General features: G+C 50.3%; 1 protein-coding gene across 21 annotated transcripts; it reads right to left on the bottom strand.

The window, feature by feature from the left end:
- Positions 1-213: 213 nt before the first annotated feature.
- SEC14L4 (SEC14 like lipid binding 4) lies at positions 214-19,166 on the bottom strand. Of its 21 annotated transcripts, none has more exons than XR_013399323.1 (14): positions 18,997-19,160; positions 16,706-16,781; positions 9,823-9,867; positions 8,965-9,008; positions 8,620-8,679; positions 8,288-8,476; positions 7,897-7,992; positions 7,151-7,211; positions 5,466-5,549; positions 5,052-5,158; positions 4,837-4,976; positions 4,576-4,745; positions 2,622-3,305; positions 214-1,010 (listed from the first exon to the last, which is right to left on the bottom strand). XR_013399323.1 is itself a non-coding variant. In XM_077950051.1 (13 exons), exons 1-13 carry the CDS (start codon positions 19,048-19,050, stop codon positions 853-855), a joined length of 1,254 nt encoding a protein of 417 aa, XP_077806177.1. In that variant the 5' UTR covers positions 19,051-19,166; the 3' UTR covers positions 214-852. The 21 variants fall into 21 exon arrangements, 6 of the variants coding, with proteins under 6 accessions (XP_077806177.1, XP_077806180.1, XP_028683677.2 ...); XR_013399324.1 differs by having other exon boundaries at positions 214-1,017; positions 2,633-3,305; XR_013399327.1 differs by lacking the exon at positions 9,823-9,867 and having other exon boundaries at positions 214-1,031; positions 2,549-3,305; positions 18,997-19,166.
- Between the last annotated feature and the right edge of the window lie 1,888 nt (positions 19,167-21,054).

Genomic DNA, 21,054 nt, shown 5'->3' with positions numbered 1-21,054 from the left:
CAAAGACTGTGGTTCTTTTGGCAGCTGCACCATTCATGGATGCATATATGTATCGCATCCAGCGAAGAGATGGACTGGGAAGGGCAGATCCCACCTCCATTATCTGGACACGTGAGGCCTGGGTATTTCCAATTGCCTCATTTTGAGCAAGAGTTTTGATCTGTGGCCTCCTGCCAAGATTTTGCCATTCTTTCCTGACAAACAACACGGCTGTTTTGTAACTGGCATTATAAAATGGTTTTATTAATTATTAATAACTATCTAATGTGTACACAGTTGTCCATGAAGAAGTAGGAAATACCAGTGAGTTGTTACCAGTGTTGCCCAAGGCTGGGAGAGCCCTTGCAGCTTTCCTTTGGCCTCAGACACCCCTGCCCCACTGGCCGCCCACACCCCATTCCTGTCTGGAAGGCTCGCCTGCCGTCATCCCGCACATCCAACAGCTCTCCCTTCAGGGTCACCTCCTCCTTGGACAAAGCACACGTGACCCCTTGTCAGGTTTCTTGGTTGGGTGCTCCCCCAGAGTTTGGCTCCTGCCCCCACCAAGCATGCATGGTGGCAATGCACCCACTTGATACTGATCAGTGACGTCACTTCCACCTCCCTCCCTCCATGAGCGCAAACCTCCAGTTAACACAGCTGGGTCAGCCCAGGGTCCTCGGTGTCCCCAGAGCCTGCCATGCCTGGTGCTGGGCAAAAACTCAATAAGCACCCAAAAGCAGGCCAGGCCCAGTGGCTCACACCTGTGACCTCAGCACGTTGGGAAGCTGAGGCAGGGAGGATGGCTTAAGCCTAGAAGTTCAAGACCAGCCTGGGCAACATAGCAAGACCCCTGTCTCTACTTTTAAAAAATTAAATTAAATTAACATCCATGAATGAATAAATGAAGAAACAAACTTTGGGTGAGCCACTGCCCTGTTCTGGGTGACTTGTTTTTGTTTTTGTTTTTTTTTCAGTTTTGTGAAACAGTGACAGTGTTAAAAATTAGACATGGAGGCTGGGCATGGTGGCTCATACCTGTAATCCCAGCACTTTGGGAGGCCGAGGTGGGCAGATCACTTGAGGTCAGGAGTTTGAGACCAACCTGGCCAACATGGTGAAACCCCATCTCTACTAAAAATACAAAAATCAGCCAGGTGTGGTGGTGCATGTCTGTAGTCCCAGCTATTCAGGAGGCTGAGGCAGGAGAATCGCTTGAACCTGGAAGGTGAAGGTTGCAGTGAGCTGAGAGCTCACCACTGCACTCCAATCTAGGCAACAGAGACCCTGTCTCAGAAAAAAATAAATAAAAGGATTGCAAATGGGGTTGCTGGGGACATGTGCCCCTGCTAAGCTCCCAGTGTGCCCCTCCCTTCCTGGCTTGGTAGGAGATTCTGCTCTCACCTCTGCAGGCGACTACTGCTCACTGCAATTCAGTCACTAGTGCCTGCCCCTGACTGACCATTTTTGTTTGCCACCCCCCAGGCAGCTGGTATTTGTGATCACAGCCCTGTGATCAGAGCCTCAGGAAACACTTGTGCCTGAGGCAGAGCAATCCTTACTGCCTGCAAGGAACCAGACAAGGCTGTGCAGATGGAAAATTGGCTGTAGATAGTTACATGGGCAAGAATCAGAGTTCAAGTCTAGGGACCCCTGGTTTTTAGACAGAGGACGTCAAGGCAGAGGATGTCAAGGCTGGAGTGAGGTATTATGATCCCCCATCATGACAACCGGGGGGCCTTGTGAAATTTAGCACAGGGTCCTCCCAACTCCAGTTGGCCACAGCCTGCCATGGAAGCCAAGTGCCTCTGGGCACTCCAAATATCACTGCATCTGGGGAAGCAGAAGACAGGGTGGCCACGCAGTGCAACAGGGTAGTGGGGATGCCTGTCACATCTCGGATGCAGAGGCAGCCCCTGAACATGGGGATGTCCTGTAACTCTTGCCCCACAGCCCAGGCCATCTCCTTGGAGCCAGCACAACCATTTTTTTTTTTTAACCTGCCAATCTGCTCAAACACCCAGTTGGAACAGGAATGCCTCGTGGCACTGGCTTTAGGAGTTTAATTTAGATGGTTTGCCGTTTCTAGCAGCAGAGCACCTGTTCAGACTCTACGTATATGCATCCATCAATGGTGCAGCTGCCAAAAGAACCAAAGCTAAATGTTGGCAGGATCACAGCAGGTGTGGAGTGGAGGTCACTGGGAATTCCCTGGAAACTCAGTCGTTACCCACTCAACTGGAAGGCTGTGCATGGCTTTGTCCTCTGATGGTTACCCATGCCGGCCCCACCTCTCCATTTCCAATTTTCTTTTCTTTGTTTGTTTGTTTGTTTGTTTAGAGACGGAGTCTGGTTCTATCGCCCAGGCTGGAGTGCAGTGGCACAATCTCAGCTCACTACAACCTCTGCCTCCTGGGTGCAAACGATTCTCCCGCTGCAGCCTCCTGAGTAGCTGGGATTACAGGTGCACCCCACCATGCTCAGCTAGTTTTTGTATTTTTAGTAGAGACAGGGTTTCACCATGTCCCCAGGCTGGTCTCGAACTCCTGACCTCAGGTGATCTGCCCACCTCAGCCTCCCAAAGTGCTGGGATTATAGGCATGAGCCGCCACGCCCAGTCCATTTCCAATTTTCCATCCAGCGGTGGCAAAACAAGCTTGGATGGGCCCCAGTGCTCTGCTGGAAACAGGACCCTCGCCCAGCTGCCTCCAGCTAGGCCCGCCCACTCCTGCTGACCTCCTACATGCATAGAACAGGGCTTCTCTCTCTTCAAGCCTGAAGCTGTGATGCCCACAAGGCCTGGGATCCACGCACACCCCCTGAAGCTGGAACACCAGGCATGGGCGAGTCCTGGGTGACTGGATCTTGTTGGGATGGATGAAAGGGCAGCTTCTGCAGGCAGGACCCATCCTCAGTGGACTGGATCATCTTCAGCATTCTCATTCTCGGCCCCATTCTCTGGGAACAGGGAAAGAGGTTCCTGTCTGAATCTTCAGCATGGCCTATGCACTGGTGGCCCCTTCCTGCTTGGTCACTGTGCCAGGCGAGCCCACAATGAGCTGAGATGGTGACGTGGGACAAGTGGCTCTCTGCAGCTACCTTCAGCACCACCCTGCCTGGGAGGCCAGGGGTCAGGGGAGTGGGTGTGAAGGGGTTGGGGCACACAGGCAGAGGTGGCTGGGGTCTTCACTGTGTTGGGGAGGGCCTCATCGCCTTGAGACTCTGCAGTGTCTCCTCAGAGGCCTTGTCGGGAAGCAGCACCTCCACAGTGTAGCTGAGCTTCTTGGCATGCATCCGGCTGTAGGTGTTGTCGAAGCGCAGGACATCTGTGGTGATGGAGAGGTGATCAGGGAGCATGAACCCTGCATATCTGCAGGAAGAGCCAGCCCTGCACGGCTGCATCCCTGGAACCCTTGGGAATGAGCTATCCAGGACAGTGGGTGAGCCTGAGGGTCAGCCTGTGCCCAGCCCTAAGCCTGTTGCTCACTGCCATCTCCATGGTAGCTTGTGCTACATAGAGGAATCATGATGGTCACCAGCACACAGAACAGCACACGGCCAGGGAGCAGGCGGCCTGGGAACAGGATCTCGAGTTCCACCTGCAGGGAGGAGCTGTGGCCCACGGACACAGTATGCCCGTACTGCGTCCTCGCCTGGTTGCGGTTGCACAGGTAGCTCTTGGGCCTCTCCATGCACCATGCATTCCATCACACATTACACCTCCCTGAATCCTCAAAGCAGCCCCATGCAGAAGGCAATGTCATCCTCATTTTACGGATGAGAAAACTGAGGCTTAGAGAGGTGATATGATCTTTTAGCGGTCACAGAGCAAGGGAGGGGAGGTACTGGGATTCCTTTATCCCAATGTCCCAACCCAGGGAGGAGCCCTGCTACCCCAGGAGGAATGGGCTGGGCTACGTAAGCCACTTTTCCGTCTTGCAGAAGGCGTATCCTTCAATGCCAAGGTCCAGCATCAACTCAGGTGTGATGAGTCACGCAGACTTTTCTGTCTCTACTCTCCTAATGTTCCCTTTGCACAGAATGAAACAAGCTAATGTGTTGACTTAAGCATAAGCCACACCCTTCTCCTCCATAGGAAATCAACCTTGGGTTCCCCTTCTCCTAGCTCAGTTCCCAATAGATGTGGTGGCCCTGAGCAATGCTGCTTCTGGTAAAGCTGACTGAGCTGCATCTGGCCTGGAAGGCCTGGGGGTGAAGGATAAACACCTGGAGGAAGTCACCTCTTTAGGACTCCTAGAGTGGGGTGGTTCATGTAACTGGGTGGTCCCCTTGCCAAGACCCCTGATTCTAAGTCCATGGCCTCTTACTTACCTGTCTCTTAGTCCAGTGACCCCGGTATAGGCGCTTCTCAGGAGCTGAGCCCAAGGCCCTAGGTTCTGAACACCAGCTCTTCCCCCACAATGAGTCTCTGCCCTCATTCCCACAGGTAGGGGCCACTCATCCGATCCATGGCCCCAAAGCCAGCTCCCCTGGAGTTTATAGAGATCCCCCCACCCTCCTGAGAGCTGGAAAGAGAGGGCAAGCAGAGGGTAGACTGGCAGGGAAAACAATTCCAGTAAACCCTGCAGCTCTTACAGACGCCAGCCTGGAGGCAGGTGAGGCTCCCATCTTCAGGCACCAGGTGGGCGTTGTAGCGCTGGCTGGGCAGCACCTCCGTCATCTCCCTAGCCTTCTGCCGCTCCCCCATCTTGGTCTTCAGGAAAACCCCAAAGCCGACGTCCCCGCCATCCGATGCGAACTGCCACCTGCAGTGGACAAAGCCCCACTGGCGACCCCCTGCCTGGGCTCCAGGCCCCTCCCAGCTGTTCCCAGGTGTGGAGTGGCTACGATCCCTACCTGAGCACACAGCCCGGGAACAGGATCTCATTCTCCACCTGCAGGGAGGAGCCACGGCCCACGGACACCGTGTGCTCATACTGCAGCCTCACCTGATTGCACAGGTAGAAGCTCTTGGGCACCTCACCCCCGTAGTTGATCTGTGGGTGAAGGGGGTGTGTGGGCACTAGATCACAGCTTCTCCCCTCCTTCCCCATCCTCTGGGCACCCTGTACCTTGGTCAGGCACTTGGGGTTGCCATCGGGGTCAGTCATGGTCCCCCCAAACTCCACGGGCAGCTGGTCGGGGCTGATGAATTTTGTCAGCTCCTGCTTCCAGTTGTCTGTGTGGGAGCAAGAGAGGGACTCCAAGGGGACTCAGGAGACTCAACAGAGGGCAAAAGGGGGCGAGCCTGGTGAGGGGACCCGATACATCCTGGGTGTGCTCCCCTGGGCGCCTACTCCTAACCGTACCAAAGACCTTTATGTGGCTCCCAGTTCATGGTCTAGGACCCAAGGCATTGCCCGTGTGTGTGGAGGCTCACCAGGGGCAGTGCCCGAGTAGAGGACGAGCCAGGGAGAAGCAGGGTCTTTAGCGTCGACCTCTGCTTCCCAGGCAGACGGACACAACCAGGGGGCCAAGCCGCTCACCTCCCAGAATCACAATCTTCCTGCGTGTCTCCTCACTCATGAACGACTTGACCAAGTTGAAGGCCACAGGGAACAGTTTGGGGGCTGAAACACATGTAAATCTCTTGAGAAGCTGGACCAGAGAGGACATGGGGATACAGAGCCACAGTCAAGAGCAGGTGCTGGACAGGAGTTGGACAGATATGGATTCTGCCACTCTCTGTTGTGTGACCTTCAGCAAGTTACGCACCATCTCTAAGTCTTAGTGCAGTTAACTGGAAAAGGAAGGTGAAATAATGTATGTATAACACCTGGCACAGTTGCTGGCTTTCAATAAGTGGTTGTCTCAGGCCGGGTGCAGTGGCTCATGCCTGAAATCCCAGCACTTTGGGAGGCAGAGGCAGGCAGATCACTTGAAGCCAGGAGTTCAAGACCAGCCTGGCCAACATGGTGAAACCCTGTCTCTACTAAAAATGCAAAAGCTAGCTGGGTGTAGTGGTGCATGCTTGTAATCCCGGCTACTCGGGTGGCAGTGGCACAAGAATTGCTTGAACCTGGGAGGCAGAGGTTGCAGTGAGCCAAGATTGTGCCACTGCGCTACAGCCTGGGTGACAGAGCGAGGCTCCATCTCGAAAAAGAAAAAACAAATTAAAAAAATAAAAACAAATAAAATAAAAAACAAATGGTGTCTCCCCAACCCAGTTGTAAGGGGTTGAACACAAGCTGGCTCTGGGGTCAGCAATATTGATTCCCCAACAGTATCTCTTCTTTTCCACACTCCAGGTTGTCTGGAATCTTCTTGGGTGTGACATTTACATTAGACCTCCTGTCCTGCCCTGAATCGCTCACACTCAAGTGAGCACTGTCTGTGGGCCAAGCTCTGTGCTCCATCTTCTCCACACACTGTTTCATTTAACCTCATAGTTATCTTTGGGGAGGGGGTTACTGTATCCTCATCTTACAGAATGGGAAACTGAGGCTCAGTGAGGTTAAGCAGACTTGGATAAAATCATAGAGCTAGTTAGATTTGAATCAGATCCTCTGACTCTGGAACACATGACATCACCAGGGCAGCCAGGGACGATTCCTGCTCAAAGTGTGTCCATCCATTAGTGTGGTCCATGGACTATCGGTTCCCAGCCCACACTGACATAAGTAAGTAACAGTAAACATTTAGAAACTTATAACTTGACATTGTTGCAACATACCAGTGCATGATTTTGTGTATTACAAAAATATGAACCTGTGAAGGACTGAAACTAGAAAATAATGCCAGAGGCCAGGTGCGGTGGCTCACTCCTGTAATCCCAGCACTGTGGGAGGCTGAGGTGGCTGGATGACCTGAGATCAGGAGTTCGAAACCAGCCTGGCCAACATGGGGAAACCCCGTCTCTACTAAAAGTACAAAAATTAGCCAGGCATGATGGCATGCACCTGTAATCCCAGCTACTAGGGAGGCTGAGGCAGGAGAATCGCTTGAACCCAGGAGGCAGAGGTTGCAGTGAGCAGAGATCGTGACATTGCACTCCAGTCTGGGTGACAGAGTGAGACTCCATCTCAATAAATAACTAACCAGAAACCAACCACACAAAACCTGGTTCCTCACAAAGGATGGTTGAAGAAGCCTTTAACTTCACGGCTTACCTATTGTACCCCCCGATTCCTGCTTCTCCCTCCCCAGGAGGTCATCCCGGTCATGGGCTTACCTCGAATAATAATTAAATTCTTCAAAGTCTCAGGATAATTTGCTTCCAGGATGCCAAAAAACTGTGGAGTCAAGATGAGTCTGGTTGGGGCTCTGTTCCATCACCTCCCGCCCATGGCTCTCTGTGGCCTCTGATGCTGCTGAGACAAGAGGCCCATCCCTGGCCCATCCTACCTTCCCCACAAGCATGTGCCTCCTCCTCTCTATTATTCCTTTTTTATTTGTTGATCTGTTCTCGAGACAGGGTCTTGCTCTGTCGCCCAAGGTGGAGTATAGTGGCACAATCACAGCTCACTGCAACCTTGAACTCCTGGGTTCAAGAGATCCTCCTACCTCAGCCACCCAAGTATCTAGGACTACAGGCACGTGCCACTGCACTGGGCTAATGTAAAAAAAAAATAATAATAATAAATAATAATAATAATAATTATTATTATTGGTAGAGATGACATCTCACTGTGTTGCTCAGGCTGATCTTGAACTCCCGGGCTCAAGCGATCCTCCCACCTTGGCCTCCCAAAGTGCTGGGACGACAGGTGTGAGCCATCATGCCTGGCCTTTGTGTTACTCTTGCTCCTCTTTCTCCTTGGAGGGTGGACTCTAGGCCAGCATCATTGGCTGCTCTGTGGAGCCCTTGCAGGGCATACCCACTCCTCTATCTCACTGGATTCTCACAGCAGTTCACAGCTAGGGCTCACAGCTGGGAGCCGCTGCCCACACCAGCCCCAAACCAGCCGCCCACCTTACCTGCTGGTAGACCTCCACAGCTGGCTTCCACAGGTGCTTCAGGCTCAGCCCCTCCATGTCAAACACCATCAGCGCCATCTCGATCTTCCTGCCCAGCTGCTTGGGACAGCGTCAGCATATAGATCAGACAACAGCTCCAGCCAGGAGATCCTGGCCCGAGAGACTTGGGCACCTCTCCCCACCTTCCTGCCATCCCACCCTCTGGCAGCCCATAGTGTTTTCCAGACAGATGAAAAACACCTCACCTTCATGGGTGGGTAAGGGTGGGAGAAGCCCACATTCCACCAGAGCCCTGAGTGCTGAGGGCCGGGGAGGGGGAAGGTGCCACCCCTCTCTGGTCCTGGTGCCACCCTATAGACAGATGAGGCCCAGCTCCACCCCAGCTGCTCACCTTCTGAGTCTGCAGCTCACACTCATGCAAAAGCAGCTCACAGACCTTGATGCGCTTCCGGATCAAATCCTGCTTGGAGGCCGACAGCAGGAGACCCTTGGGGTCGAGGGACCCGATGATGCAGAAGTACACAGGGGAGCCTTCGTAGTCGTAGCCACAAAGACCACCCGAGTCATACAGCTGGATGACCTGGAGGTGTGGGTAAGGTCCTGACTCTATCCAGCTCACTAGGCTGGGTCCCTACTCCATCAGGCGGCTGGATGTGGTGGGTGGGAGATGAGGTCAGTGGTGGGGGGCCTCAGATGGCCTGGGGGATGCTGCTCAAGGCTCACCTCGGGGGGCTGCCACGTGACGATGTTGTCCAGGTCTTGTTGCTTCCGGAACTCCATGTGCTGCAGGGACACAGCAGCAGCTATAGGATTCTGCAGGAACCTGGGGACACCAGGCTAGGTCCCTCTGCCCACAGCCACCAAGATCCCGCCAGAGCATATCCAGGCTCTCCGGGTTTGGTGACAGGAGGTAGGCTGGTGGGACTTGGGTCTGATGCAGAAAGGGATCGGGGGAGGAAGAAAGAAGGAACAGGAGAATGGGACAGGGCCAGAGTCTCTACCCTTTTGCCGCGAATCCCTGGGTCATGGTGCATGGAAAGCAGGACAGTAGGGATCAGAGATCCTTACCCTCCGGAGCATGTCCTCAGATTTCTGCAGGTCAAAGTTTCGAGCTGCAAGAACAAGAGGAGGTAAGTAGAAGCTCAAGGCTAGATCTAGAAAGAGCCGTTCCCTAAAATCTCATGAGGAAATAGCTAAGGTGTCCCCAGCCTTTTCCTGACACCCCAAGAATACACTGAACATCTAGAAATAGCTGTTTGTTTGTTTGTTTTTTGAGACAGGGTCTTGGCTCTGTTGCCCAGGCCAGAGTGCAGTGATGTGATCATAGCTTACTGTGGCCTTTGGCCCAGGTGATCCTCCTACCCTAGCCTTCTGAGTAGCTGAGACTACAGGGCCACACCACCACGCCTGGCTAATTTTTTTTAGATTTCTCTTTTTTGTAGAGATAGGGATCTTGCTATGTTGCCCAGGCTGGTCTTGAACTCCTGGCCTCAAGCAGTCCTCCTGCCTCAGCTTCCCAAAGTGTTGGGATTATAGGCGCGAGCCTCTGTGCCCGACCTAGAAATGTTTTTTTTAACAAGTTAAGGATCTTTAATCATCTAGAAGACTGGAGAGCCCTTGATTTCAGTTTCCAGTCCTCCTACAACCTTCTGGAGGCCAGTCTAGTCTGTATTTGATGTCCCTCAGGAAGCAGAGATCCTCCCGCCACCTGCACAGTGTTAGGGGTGGTGGGGAGCATGGGGTTTGGATTCACACAGACTGGGGCTTAAAGTCTAGTGTTGCCCTTTTATTTCCTGTGCAACCTTGAACAAGTAACTTACCTTCTCTGAGCCTTAGTTTTTTAAATCAGTTAAATGAGAACACTACCTGTTTCAGTTATTCAAAAAACAACATGAGATAATGTATAGAAAGTGCTTGGCTCAGTACCTGGCTCACAGTAGGTTCTCAATAAACAGTAGCTCTCATGATTACCTATTTTGAAGAAATAGACACACTGTAATTGAAAACGTGATGATCTATTTTAGAAATGCTTTGACTGTTGCTCTCTGAGACCCCTGGCTCACTGAGGAATTTGTCTACTCGCGGAGCTGAAACAATATGCAAGGTCAGAGATTTTCAGATGGAAGGGATCTCAGATGCTATCCAGGCCTCCTCTGCTCTGACCATGAACCAGTTCCAGAAATCACTCCCAGCTGGGCGTGGTGGCTCACGCCTGTAATTCCAACACTTTAGGAGACCAAGGCGGGCAGATCACCTGAGGTCGGGAGTTCGAGACCAGCCTGGCCAACATGGTGAAACCCCGTCTCTACTAAAAATACAAAAATTAGCCGAGCATGGTGGCAGGTGCCTGTAATCCCAGCTACTCAGGAGGCTGAGGTAGGGAGAATCGCTTGAACCCGGGAGGCAAAGTTTGCAGTGAGTTGAGATCGTGACATTGCACTCCAGCCTGGGGGACAAGAGCAAGACTTTGTCTCAAACAACAACAACAACAACAAAACCCACAAAACTTAGCCAGTCATGGTGGTGCACACCTGTAGTCCCAGCTACTCAGAAGGCTGAGGCACGAGAATCACTTGAACCCAGGAGGAGGGGGCTGCAGTAAGCCAAGGTCGCACCACTGGCGACAGAGTGGGACCTTGTCTTAAAAAAAGAAAAAAGAAAGAAAGAAAGAAAGAACCTCCAATGCAACAGCTCAGCCTTGATTATCTCCCACGATGGCGAGTTCATTACCACAGAAGGCATTACCATTCCATTCTTCAGCAGCTTTGACTGAACCCAAATCTGCCCTGTGATGATTCCAGCCGCATCATCAGAGGTCAAACAAATAGATGTAATCCCTTGTCAGTGTGCCAATTCTGCAAATATTTGAAGATAAGCCACCAAGTTCACCTGCCCGATCTTTGCTCTGGGCTATGTATTTATTAAAATCACCTTCTGTGTCAATTCTATTAAAGAGAACGTTCTGTGATGATGGAAATATCCTATACCTGAGCTGCTCATTAAGGTAGCCGCTAGCTGCCTGAGGCTACGGAGCAGTTGAAACATGGCAAGTGTGATTGAGGACCTGGAGTTTTAATTTAATTTAATCGTTACAGTTATATGTGGCTACAGGTTATCACACTGAACAGGGCAGTTCTATATACTTCAGAGATTTTATGATTTTTGCTGTACAGGTCTTTTGTGTTATAGGTTAAACTCCTGGGTATTTTATGGACTTTGTTGCTGTTTTGAATTGTATCTGACTTTTCATTATCTTTTTTTTTTTTTTTTTTTGAGACAGAGTCTTACTCTGTCACTCAGACTGGAGTGCAGATCTCAGCTCACTGCAACCTCCACCTCCCGGGTTCAAGTAATTCTCATGCCTCAGCCTCCTGAGCAGCTGGGACTACAGGCACGCACCACCATGCCTGGCTAAATTTTGTATTTTTATTGGCCAGGCTGGTCTTGAACTCCTAACTTCAAGCGATCTGCCTGCCTTGGCCTCCCAAAGTGCTGGGATTACAGGTGTGAGCCACCATGCCCTGCCCACTACTGATTTTTATATCTGGCAATATTGCTGAATTTTCTCTTGAGTTCTAGAGGTTTTCTGTTGATCCAGTTGGTTTTCAAAAGAGACAAGCAATTTCTCTGCAAATATTTTAACTCTTTCCTTCTAGTCTTTATACCAATTATTATTTTTTTCTTTCCTTATAACATTGGCAAAGGTCTCCAGTTCTACATTTAAACAGTAATGTTGATTGATGTTGTTATTCTTTCTTTGTTCCTGATCTTAAAGAAAATGCATCTAAAATCCTCTAATAAGTGTTAACATTTGTCAGAGGATTTTTGCTACATAACCATTATCAAGTAAAGGAAACTCCCTTCTATCCCTAGATTGGTAGGACTTTTGTTCTGTCTTATAAGAAGGATTTGAACCTTTTCAAATGCTCTATCTGCATTAATTGAGATAGCCACATAATTTCTCATTTCTAGCACTCATTAATGTTTTCAATGATACTGATAGATATTCTGTTGTTGAAGTATTCTTGCACACCTAAGATAAACTTCCCTAGGTCACGCTGCGTAATTTTTTTTTTTAGAAGGAGTCTCGCTCTGTCGCACAGGCTGGAGTGCAGTGGTGCAATCTCGGCTCACTGTAAGCTCTACCTCCCAGGTTCAAGCCATTCTCCTGCCTCAGCCTCCTGAGTAGCTGGGACTACAGGCGCCCACCACCACGCCCAGCTAATGTTTTTGTATTTTCAGTAGAGACGGGTTTTTACCCTGTTAGCCAGGACGATCTTGATCTCCTGACCTCGTGATTTGCCTGCCTCGGCCTCCCAAAGTGCTGGGATGACAGGTGTGAGCCACCGCACCCAGCCAGTCACGCTGCATAATTTTAATGTCTTATTGGATTCTACTACATAATATTGATTTAGACTACCTTTTTTTTTTTTTTTTTTTTTTTTTTTTTTTTTTTAATTGTTGGGGTTTCACCATGTTGGTTAGGCTGGTCTGGAACTTCCAACCTCAGGTGGTCCACCTGCCTCGGCCTCCCAAAGTGCTGGGATTACAGGTGTGAGCCACCACGCCTGGCCTGATTTAGACTTCTTTATATCTACATTCATAAGTAAAACAAGCTGAGAATTTTCTTTTTTAAAAACTTGTATTAGCCGGGCACGGTGGCTCCTGCCTGTAATCTCAGCACTTTGGGAGGCCAAGGCAAGCAGATCACTTGAGGTCAGGAGTTCAAGACCAGCTTGGCCAACATGGTGAAACCCTATCTCTACCAAAAATACAAAAAATTAGCCAAGTGTGGTGGCTCATGCCTGTAATCCCAGCTTGTCAGGAGGCTGAGGCACGAGAATCACTTGAACCCGGGAGGTGGAGTTTCCAGTGAGCCGAAATTTCACCACTGCACTCCATCCTTAGCAATAAAGCAAGACTCTGTCTCAAAAAAATGATAATAATAAAATGAAATTTTAAAAATTGTACTGATCTAGCTTTGACATCAAATTTAAGGTAACTTTCACTCTCTCATAGGTTCTTAAACAATTTGTATGAGCTAGAAATTAACTGTTTTTGTTTGTTTGTTTTTTGAGACGCAGTCTCTCTCTGTTGCCCAGTCTGGAGTGTGATGGTACAATCTCGGCTTACTGCTACATCTACCTCCTAGGTTCAAGCGATTCTCCTGCCTCAGCCTCCCGAGTAGCCGGGATTGCAGGTGCCCACCACCATGCCTGGCTAATTTTTGTATTTTCAGTAGAGACAGGGTTTCTCCATGTTGGTCGGGCTTTTCTCGAACTCCCGACCCCAGGTGATCCACCCACCTCGGCCTCCCAAAGTGCTGGGATTACAGGCGTGAACCACCGCGCCCGGACAGCTGGTCTTAAAACTTCGGAGGAATTCATCTGTAGAACCACTGGAGTCTGAGTTTTGGGGGAGGGGAAGATTTTGCTGCCATTTCGATTTCTCTAATATTTATTGGTCTGATGACATTTTCTATTTCTTCTTGCTGGATTTTGGTCTTATATATTATTTTCTAGGAATGTGTCTTTCTTCACTTGGATTTTCAAATTTATTAGTAAATATTTGTTCATAATCTTCTCTTATAGGCCTAAAAAAGAATCAATTTATAGGTGATTTTCTGTTTTGTTGTTTGTTTGTTCTTTGAGACAAGCCATCCTCCTACCTCAGCCTCCCGAATAGCTGGAACTACAAGCATGCACCAACACGCCTGGCTTATTTTTGAATTTTTTGTAGAGATGTGCTTTCATCATGTTGCCCAGACTGGTCTTGAACTCCTGGGTCAAGCAATCCTCCTGCCTCAGATTCCCAAAATCCCAGGATTACAGGAGTGAGCCACCGTGCCTAGCTATAGGAGATTTTTCAATTAGGAACCAGAGTGTGGTTTCTTGTCCTATAGACAGTGGTTTGGGCAATGCTCATGGGATATGAGGACATATTTTTTTTTTTTAAGTAGCACCTACTATGTGCCAGGCGGAGGGGATCAGGGCAGGCACATCCCTGCCCTGATGGAACTGACATCAGATGAAACTAATGGAACTGACAGACAGATGTGGGATGAAGATAAGGAAAAACAGAGGGGGTCAGGCAGAGTGGCTCATGCCTGTAATCCCTGCACTTTGAGAGGCTGAGGCAGGAGGATCATTTTGGGTCCAGGGGTTCGAGACCAGCCTGGGCAATGTAGTGAGCCCCTATGACCCTGTGTCTACAAAAAATAAAAATAAAAAAAATAAAAACAAAGGAAAAGAACTTCAGAAGGAGGGTTGGGAAAAGCCCCTCAGCATGAGGCCTGGGAGAGGGTCCTCTGCCAAGCTCAGCCTCAGGAGTAGCCCTCCCGTTTGCCTGGGTCTTGGGTTAGTGAGGCCGGGAGTAGTGGAACTGATGCTGCAGTGTACGACGGGGCCATGCCAGCAGGTCCTGTCACCCATGGCATGAGGTGGGAGGCATCAGGATACCCAGCCCCCTTCCCGATCTTGGATCCTTTTTCTTTCCTATGACCTGGAAGCCTAGGTACCTGCAATCCCACTCCTTTATCAAGGACACACCAAGCACCCCCAAAGCTGGGTTTTAAACCCAAAAAGACTCTAAAGGAGGAGAGAGGGCTGATGCTGTATCAAGGGCCTTCAAGAAATCAACTGTCCCAACTCCTTCTTTAGTCCAGGCTGGGGGCAGTGACATATTCCTTTGTCAAAAACAAATAAAAATTGCCACAGCCAAGGGGTCTTAAGGAGGGCAAGACAACTAAATATAATGTGGGATCCTGGATGGGATCCTGGAAGAGAAAAATGAAGGAAATCCAACTAATATGTGAACTGTAGTTAATAATAATGTATCCATATTGGTTTATTAATTCTAACAAATGTACCATCATCATCATAAGAAGAGGACGTTAATAATAAGGAAAACTAGGGGCAGAGTATGTGGGAACTTTTTGCACTATATTTGCAATTTTCTGAAAATCTAAAACTATTCTAAAAATTAAAGTTTTTATATATATATGTACACACACACACATATAGATATATTTTTTTAAGACAGAGTCTCGCTCTGTTGCCCAGGCTGGAGTGCAATGGCATGATCTCGGCTCACTGCAACCTCCGCCTCCTGGGTTCAAGTGATTCTCATGCCTCAGCCTCCTGAGTAACTGCAACTACAGGCACATGCCACCACACCCGGCTAATTTTTGTATTTTTGTAGAGATGAGTTTTCGCTATGTTGGCCAGGCTGGTCTCAAACTCCTGGCCTCAAGTGGTCCGCCCCTCTCAGCCTCCCAAACTGCTGGGATTACAGGCATGAGTCACAGGGCCTGGCCAAAATATTGAAAAAAAAAAAACAGACAGAAAAATTCAAAGGAAGAATTAGTCCCTGGTAGGGACTTCCTTTTCTCAGGCGCTGTGTGCCACTGCGACCTCATTTGACTCACAGCACCCTGAAGGTAGGGACCAGTATTATGTCCATTACACAGAAGAGGAAAGTGAGGTTGAGACAGTGAATGGCTTGCCACGGGCACACTGCTAGCTCTGGAACTCAGTCGCAGCTCTGCCCCATTCCAAAGCCAGCGTTTTAAACCCTGCACTGTATGCTTTCTGGGCTGACTCCTGACTTCTCACCCATCTCAAGTTCAAAATCCATTCCATGAGGCGTAATGAGTTAAGATGAATTTTTCCCTAAGCCCTGGGGCAGTGTCTGTTACTATCATTAGTATTTTGAGATGGGGTTTCACTCTGTTGCCCAGGCTGGAGTACAGTAGTGCAAGCTCAGCTCACTGCATCCTCCACCTCCCGGGCTCAAGTGATCCTCTCACTTCAGCCTCCTGAGTAGCTGGGATTACAGGTGCTCAGCAGTACACCCAGCTAAGTTTTGTATGTTTTGTAGAGATGAGGTTTCGCCATGTTGCCCAGGCTGGTCTTGAACTCCTGAGCTCAAGCAATCTGCCCGCCTCAGCCTCCCAAAGCACTGGGACTATAGGCGTGAGCCATCACATCTGGCTTGTTATTTTTTTAGACTGCTCCTGTAATTCCTAGAAGAAACTGTTTCTCTACCATTCACTAAATCCAATTCCTTAAGTGTTTGCTGGGCACCTGCTCAGTGCACTAGGGCACCTCGGTTCCTTTAGGGGACAACAGGGCCCTGTCCTCGGGGAACTGGAGGTAGACCCAAAGGCAAGTACTGAAGACAGTGCTTCGCAATATCTGCCCCAAGGGCTGGCCAGGCCAGAGGCCAGTTAAGTCCTAAGGATGTCCTGGTTGTTAACTGTAACCTCACCCCGGCGCTGTGCCCACCTGTTGCCTCATCTTTTCTTGACAGATGAAGAAACTGAGGCTCAGTGGGGTTTTGTGCTGTGCTCAAACACAGGGGAGCTCAGATTCCAGTCAGAGCAGGCTGATTCCAGAGCCTGTGTTCTTTTTTTTTGAGACGGAGCTTCACTCTTGTTGCCCAGGCTGGAGTGCAATAGCAGGATCTCAGTTCACTGCAACCTCCGCCTCCCGGGTTCAAGCAATTTTCCTGCTTCAGCTTCCTGAGTAGCTGCGATTACAGGCATGTGCCACCACACCGGCTAATTTTGTATTTTTAGTAGAGACAGGGTTTCCCCACGTTGGTCAGGCTGATCTCGAACTCCCGACCTCAGGTGATCAACCTACCTCAGCCTCCCAAAGTGCTGGGATTACAGGCGTGAGCCACCGCGCCCGGCAAGCTTGTGTTCTTTACTACTCTACAGCTTTGTTCCCCAAAGCCTCCCACTCCTCTCCTGAGACCCTCCTTCCTTCCCTCCCTCTCCGCCTCCCCTGGCCCCTGCAAGCCTCACCTAGCAGCCAGCGTAGGAGGAAGTAGTCATCAGCATTGGGCAGCATGGGCAGCAGGTTCTGGAGGTTCTCCCGGAACTGAGCGGGGGAAGAGCTGATGGTCAGCGGAACTCTCATGACCTTGGGGGCCACCAACCCCACCCCTAACCCTTCCCACTTCATCCACCAGTCAACTCCACCTGGAGACCATGCAGGGTGCTGCCCTGAACAACTTTGCCATCTGAAAACAGGGAACCCTCCAGCCCAACATAGGAAAAAGAATTGGGGGGCCGGGCGCGGTGGCTCAAGCCTGTAATCCCAGCACTTTGGGAGGCCGAGACGGGCGGATCACGAGGTCAGGAGATCAAGACCATCCTGGCTAACACGGTGAAACCCCATCTCTACTAAAAAATACAAAAAAAAAAACTAGCCGGGCGAGGTGGCGGGCACCTGTAGTCCCAGCTACTCGGGAGGCTGAGGCAGGAGAATGGTGTGAACCCGGGAGGCGGAGCTTGCAGTGAGCCGAGATCCGGCCACTGCACTCCAGCCTGGGCGACAGAGCAAGACTCCGTCTCAAAAAAAAAAAAAAAAAAAAAAAAAAAAAAAAAAAAAAGAAAAAGAATTGGGTCCTTCCCAAAATTTGGGGGTGCCCTACACACAGGACTCCCATTCTACCTGTCTAAGGTGGGGCCCTGGCATCCTTATTTTTAATTTTTATTTTATTATGATTTTTATTATTTTACTATTACTATCATTATTATTGAGACAGGATCTCACTCTGTTGCCCAAGCTGGAGTGTAGTTGCGTGATCTTGGCTCACTACAACCTCCGCCTCCCGGGCTCAATAGATCCTCCCAGCCCAGACTCCCAAGTAGCTGGGACCACAGGCACACAAGACGCCCAGCTAATTGTTGTACTTTTTGTAGAGATGGGGTCTTGCCATTTTGCCCAGACTGGTCTCAAACTCCTTGGCTCAATCTGCCCACCTTGGCATCCCAAAGTGCTGTCATCACAGGCATGAGCCACCGCACCCGACTGCCAGCCTTATTTTTTCAAGTATCCCTGGGAGATTCTGCTGCAGGCCAGCTAGAGGGTTTTAGGAATGTTATCCCTGATACTGCATCTTAAGGGTTTAGATTTAGAGGCAAGTTACCAAACCTCTCTGAGCCTTAGTTTCCTTATCTGTGAAATGGGGATAATAATAAACTTGTGCGAACCAAAGGAGTTTGTGCACGTAAAACACTTAGCAGGCTTGGCTCCAAGCAGGTGTCAGATAAATGTGAGCACTCAGCCAGCGTGGATTGCCTGATGCCCCAGACAGTGGAGGCTGTGTGGGAAAAAAACAGAGGCAGAGGTCAACAGACAGGGGCTGAAAGAGAAGCCACGAATGCCTTATCAGGACATCTGTTGGGGCTGTCGGGGAGTAAGCGTGCCTTTTCCTACTGGCAGAGTTGAAGGATGTCATTTAGAGTTTGGGTCTGTGACTGAGGCTTGGGTCTGAGAAAGAGAGGCGATCTCACTTCCCTGGGGACTAACAGAGCTGAAGGCAAGAGCTGGGTTTGAAGGTGAATCTGTGAATCCGAATTTGGGATTAGAAATATGAGGCCAGGCGCAGTAGCTCACACCTGTAATCCCAGCACTTTGGGAGGCCAAGGCGGGTGGATCATAAGGTCAGGAGTTTGAGACCAGCCTGGCCAATATGGTGAAACCCCATCTCTACTAAAAATACAAAAATTAGTCGGGTGTGGTGGCGGGCACCTGTAGCCCCAGCTACTTGGCAGGCTGAGGCAGGGGAATCGCTTGAACTCAGGAGGCGGAGGTTGCAGTGAGCAGAGATTGTGTCATTACACTCCGGCCTGGAGGACAGAGCAAGACTCCATCTCAAAAAAAAAAAAAAAAAAAAGATTACAGATAGGGAAGTTTGGGCCCTGTGAACAAATCACAAAGAGAAACCAAACAAACAAATGTTGCAACCTGAGCATGAAAAGGAGTCTGTCTACCCAAGGCTGCCCCAGCAGCCAGATGGCAGCGCCAATCCCTCCCCCACAACCGGGGAGAAGGACCAGGGCCGGGTGGTGGAGAGCAAGCAAGGTCAGAAGACTGGATTCGGCCCCAGATCACCCAGAGAGAGACTCCTGTCCCGCGTGCTGCACGTAGCGGCCTCAGCAACCGCACTCAGGACCAGAGGGCAGAACAGCGGCGCTCTCTCCAGGCTCGGTGTTCCAGCCCTTACCATGGGGGCTCCAGCCGAGTTGGGCAGCGCCAGGCTGCACAGGGCCCCTCCCCAAGCCTCCCAGCCCGCGATGCCCCTCACCCTGGCCAGCGCCTCCTGCTGCTGGGGGCTCAGGTCCCCGACTCGGCCGCTCATGGTGCCCGCGGGCGCAGGTCCGCCCGCCGCCTGGTATCCGCTGCCGCCTGGTTGTGCCTGCTGGGCCAGATGTTGGTCCCGCCCCGACGGGAGAGGCGCTGGTCCTGCCCCGCCCTGCCCAGTTCTCTCCTCCCCTCGAGGATTTTTTGCTGTGGTCACCAAGCGCACCCTACCTGGGACAGGGAGGTGACCTGCCGGGAGAATGACCTGGGGCAGCTGGAGGCCCCCACCTCCAGGCCTCCTTACTGCGGGGGCTCCCGCCTGTTCGCAGGTGGCAGGAAAGATCCCGATCCTCTTTCCAGCAAAATGGAGGAAATTTTTTTTTTTAATTTTTTTTTTTCTTATTTTGAATTAAATAGAGACGGGGTTTTGCTATGCTGACCAGGCTGATCTGGAACTCCTGGCCTCAAGCAATCCTCCCACCTCAGCCACCCAAAGTGCTGGGATTAGGCATGTGAACCACCACACCTGGCCAACATGGAGGAATTTTTAATAAACCTGGCTCAACTCTCTAGGACCCCCAAGGCTTTTGTCTAAGGACCCCCAAGCTCCTTCCCCTGCCTTGAACACAGTCTGGGACCTGTCAGTGTTCACTGACTGATAGGACAGCCTTATGTGCAAAATGGTTCCGGCCCTCAAGACAGTTGGAAGGATAAGAGGATGTACCCCGGGTCAGCAGAATGCCTGGCATTGCCTACTAAGTGCTGGCTGGTAGGAATATATTTCAGAATTGTGTTATTACTGAGGCTGTCACCAGAGCTGGGAGCTGCAGGGGTGGAGATACTGGGATGTCCCAGGTGCGGAGCTCCTGGGTGAGAGCCACAGTCTGAAGGCGGAGGCATGCAAGGTGCCAGCTGAGGACCAATGAAAGCCCTGGGCAGAGTGACAGAGGGGGCGGAAAGCCAAGAGGCCGCTCTGCCTGACACAAGAGAGCCAGGTGGAGATCACCAGGAAAAGCAAGAAAAAAGTTCAGCCGGGCGTGGTGGCTCATGCTTGTAATCCTGGCACCTGGCACTTTGGGAGGCTGAGGCAGGCGGATCACTTGAGGTCAGGAGTTTGAGACCATCCTGGCCAACATAGTGAAACCCTGTCTCTACTAATAAATACAAAAATTAGCTGGGCATGGTGGTCTGCGCCTGTAGTCCCAGCTACTTGAGAGGCTGAGGCACAAGAATCGCTTGAACCTGGGAGGTTGAGGCTGCAATGAGCTGAGATGGCGCCATTGCATTCCAGCCTGGGCGACAGAGCCAGATTCTGTCTCAAAAAGAGAAAACAGAAGTTGGCTGGGTGTGAATTTTCAAGAGAGGAGTAGAGGGGACGTGAAGATGAAGGAGAGAGTAAAACAGGCCACAAGACCCTGTTCCGTCTGTCCTCCCATAGAGTCAAACCAAGCTCTAGTCCTGAGAGGACGAACCCAGTGGCCATGAGCCACAGAAGCTTTTGAGCCGTGACAACGTGGCTTGTCATAGCAAGCATGGAGACATGCTGCAATTGTAAAATACAAACCAAATTTTGATGGCTTAGTACCAGAAAAAGTAAAATGTTTAATTAACTAATTTTATTTATTTGTGTATTGAGACAGCATCTCACTCCGTCACCCAGGTTGGAGTGCAGTGATGCAATCATGGCTCACTGCAGCCTTGATCTCACGGGCTCAAGTGATGCCCCCACCTCAGCCTGCTGAGTAGCTGGGACTACAGTCTCACCCCACCACACCCTGCTAATTTTTGTTTTTGTTTTTTATAGACATAGGTTTTTGCCATGTTAGCCAGGCTGGTCTCAAACTCCTGAGCTCAAGCCATCCATCTACCTCAGCCTCCCAAATTGCTGGGATTACAGGTGTGTGCCACTGCTCCTAGCCTCACTAATTAATTTTATATAAATGATTATATATTAAATGATATTTTTGAATATATTGGGACAATAAAATATGTTATTAAAATTACTTTCACCTGTTTCTTTTGATGTTTTAATAATTTTGAATTATTTTTAATAATTTTTTTT

Source organism: Macaca mulatta, chromosome 10 (genome assembly GCF_049350105.2).
Source record: "Macaca mulatta isolate MMU2019108-1 chromosome 10, T2T-MMU8v2.0, whole genome shotgun sequence".
In the NCBI taxonomy this organism is placed as follows: Eukaryota; Metazoa; Chordata; class Mammalia; order Primates; family Cercopithecidae; genus Macaca; species Macaca mulatta.
The sequence above is the reverse complement of the archived record's forward strand: the minus strand, read 5'-3'. Positions and strand labels throughout refer to the sequence as shown.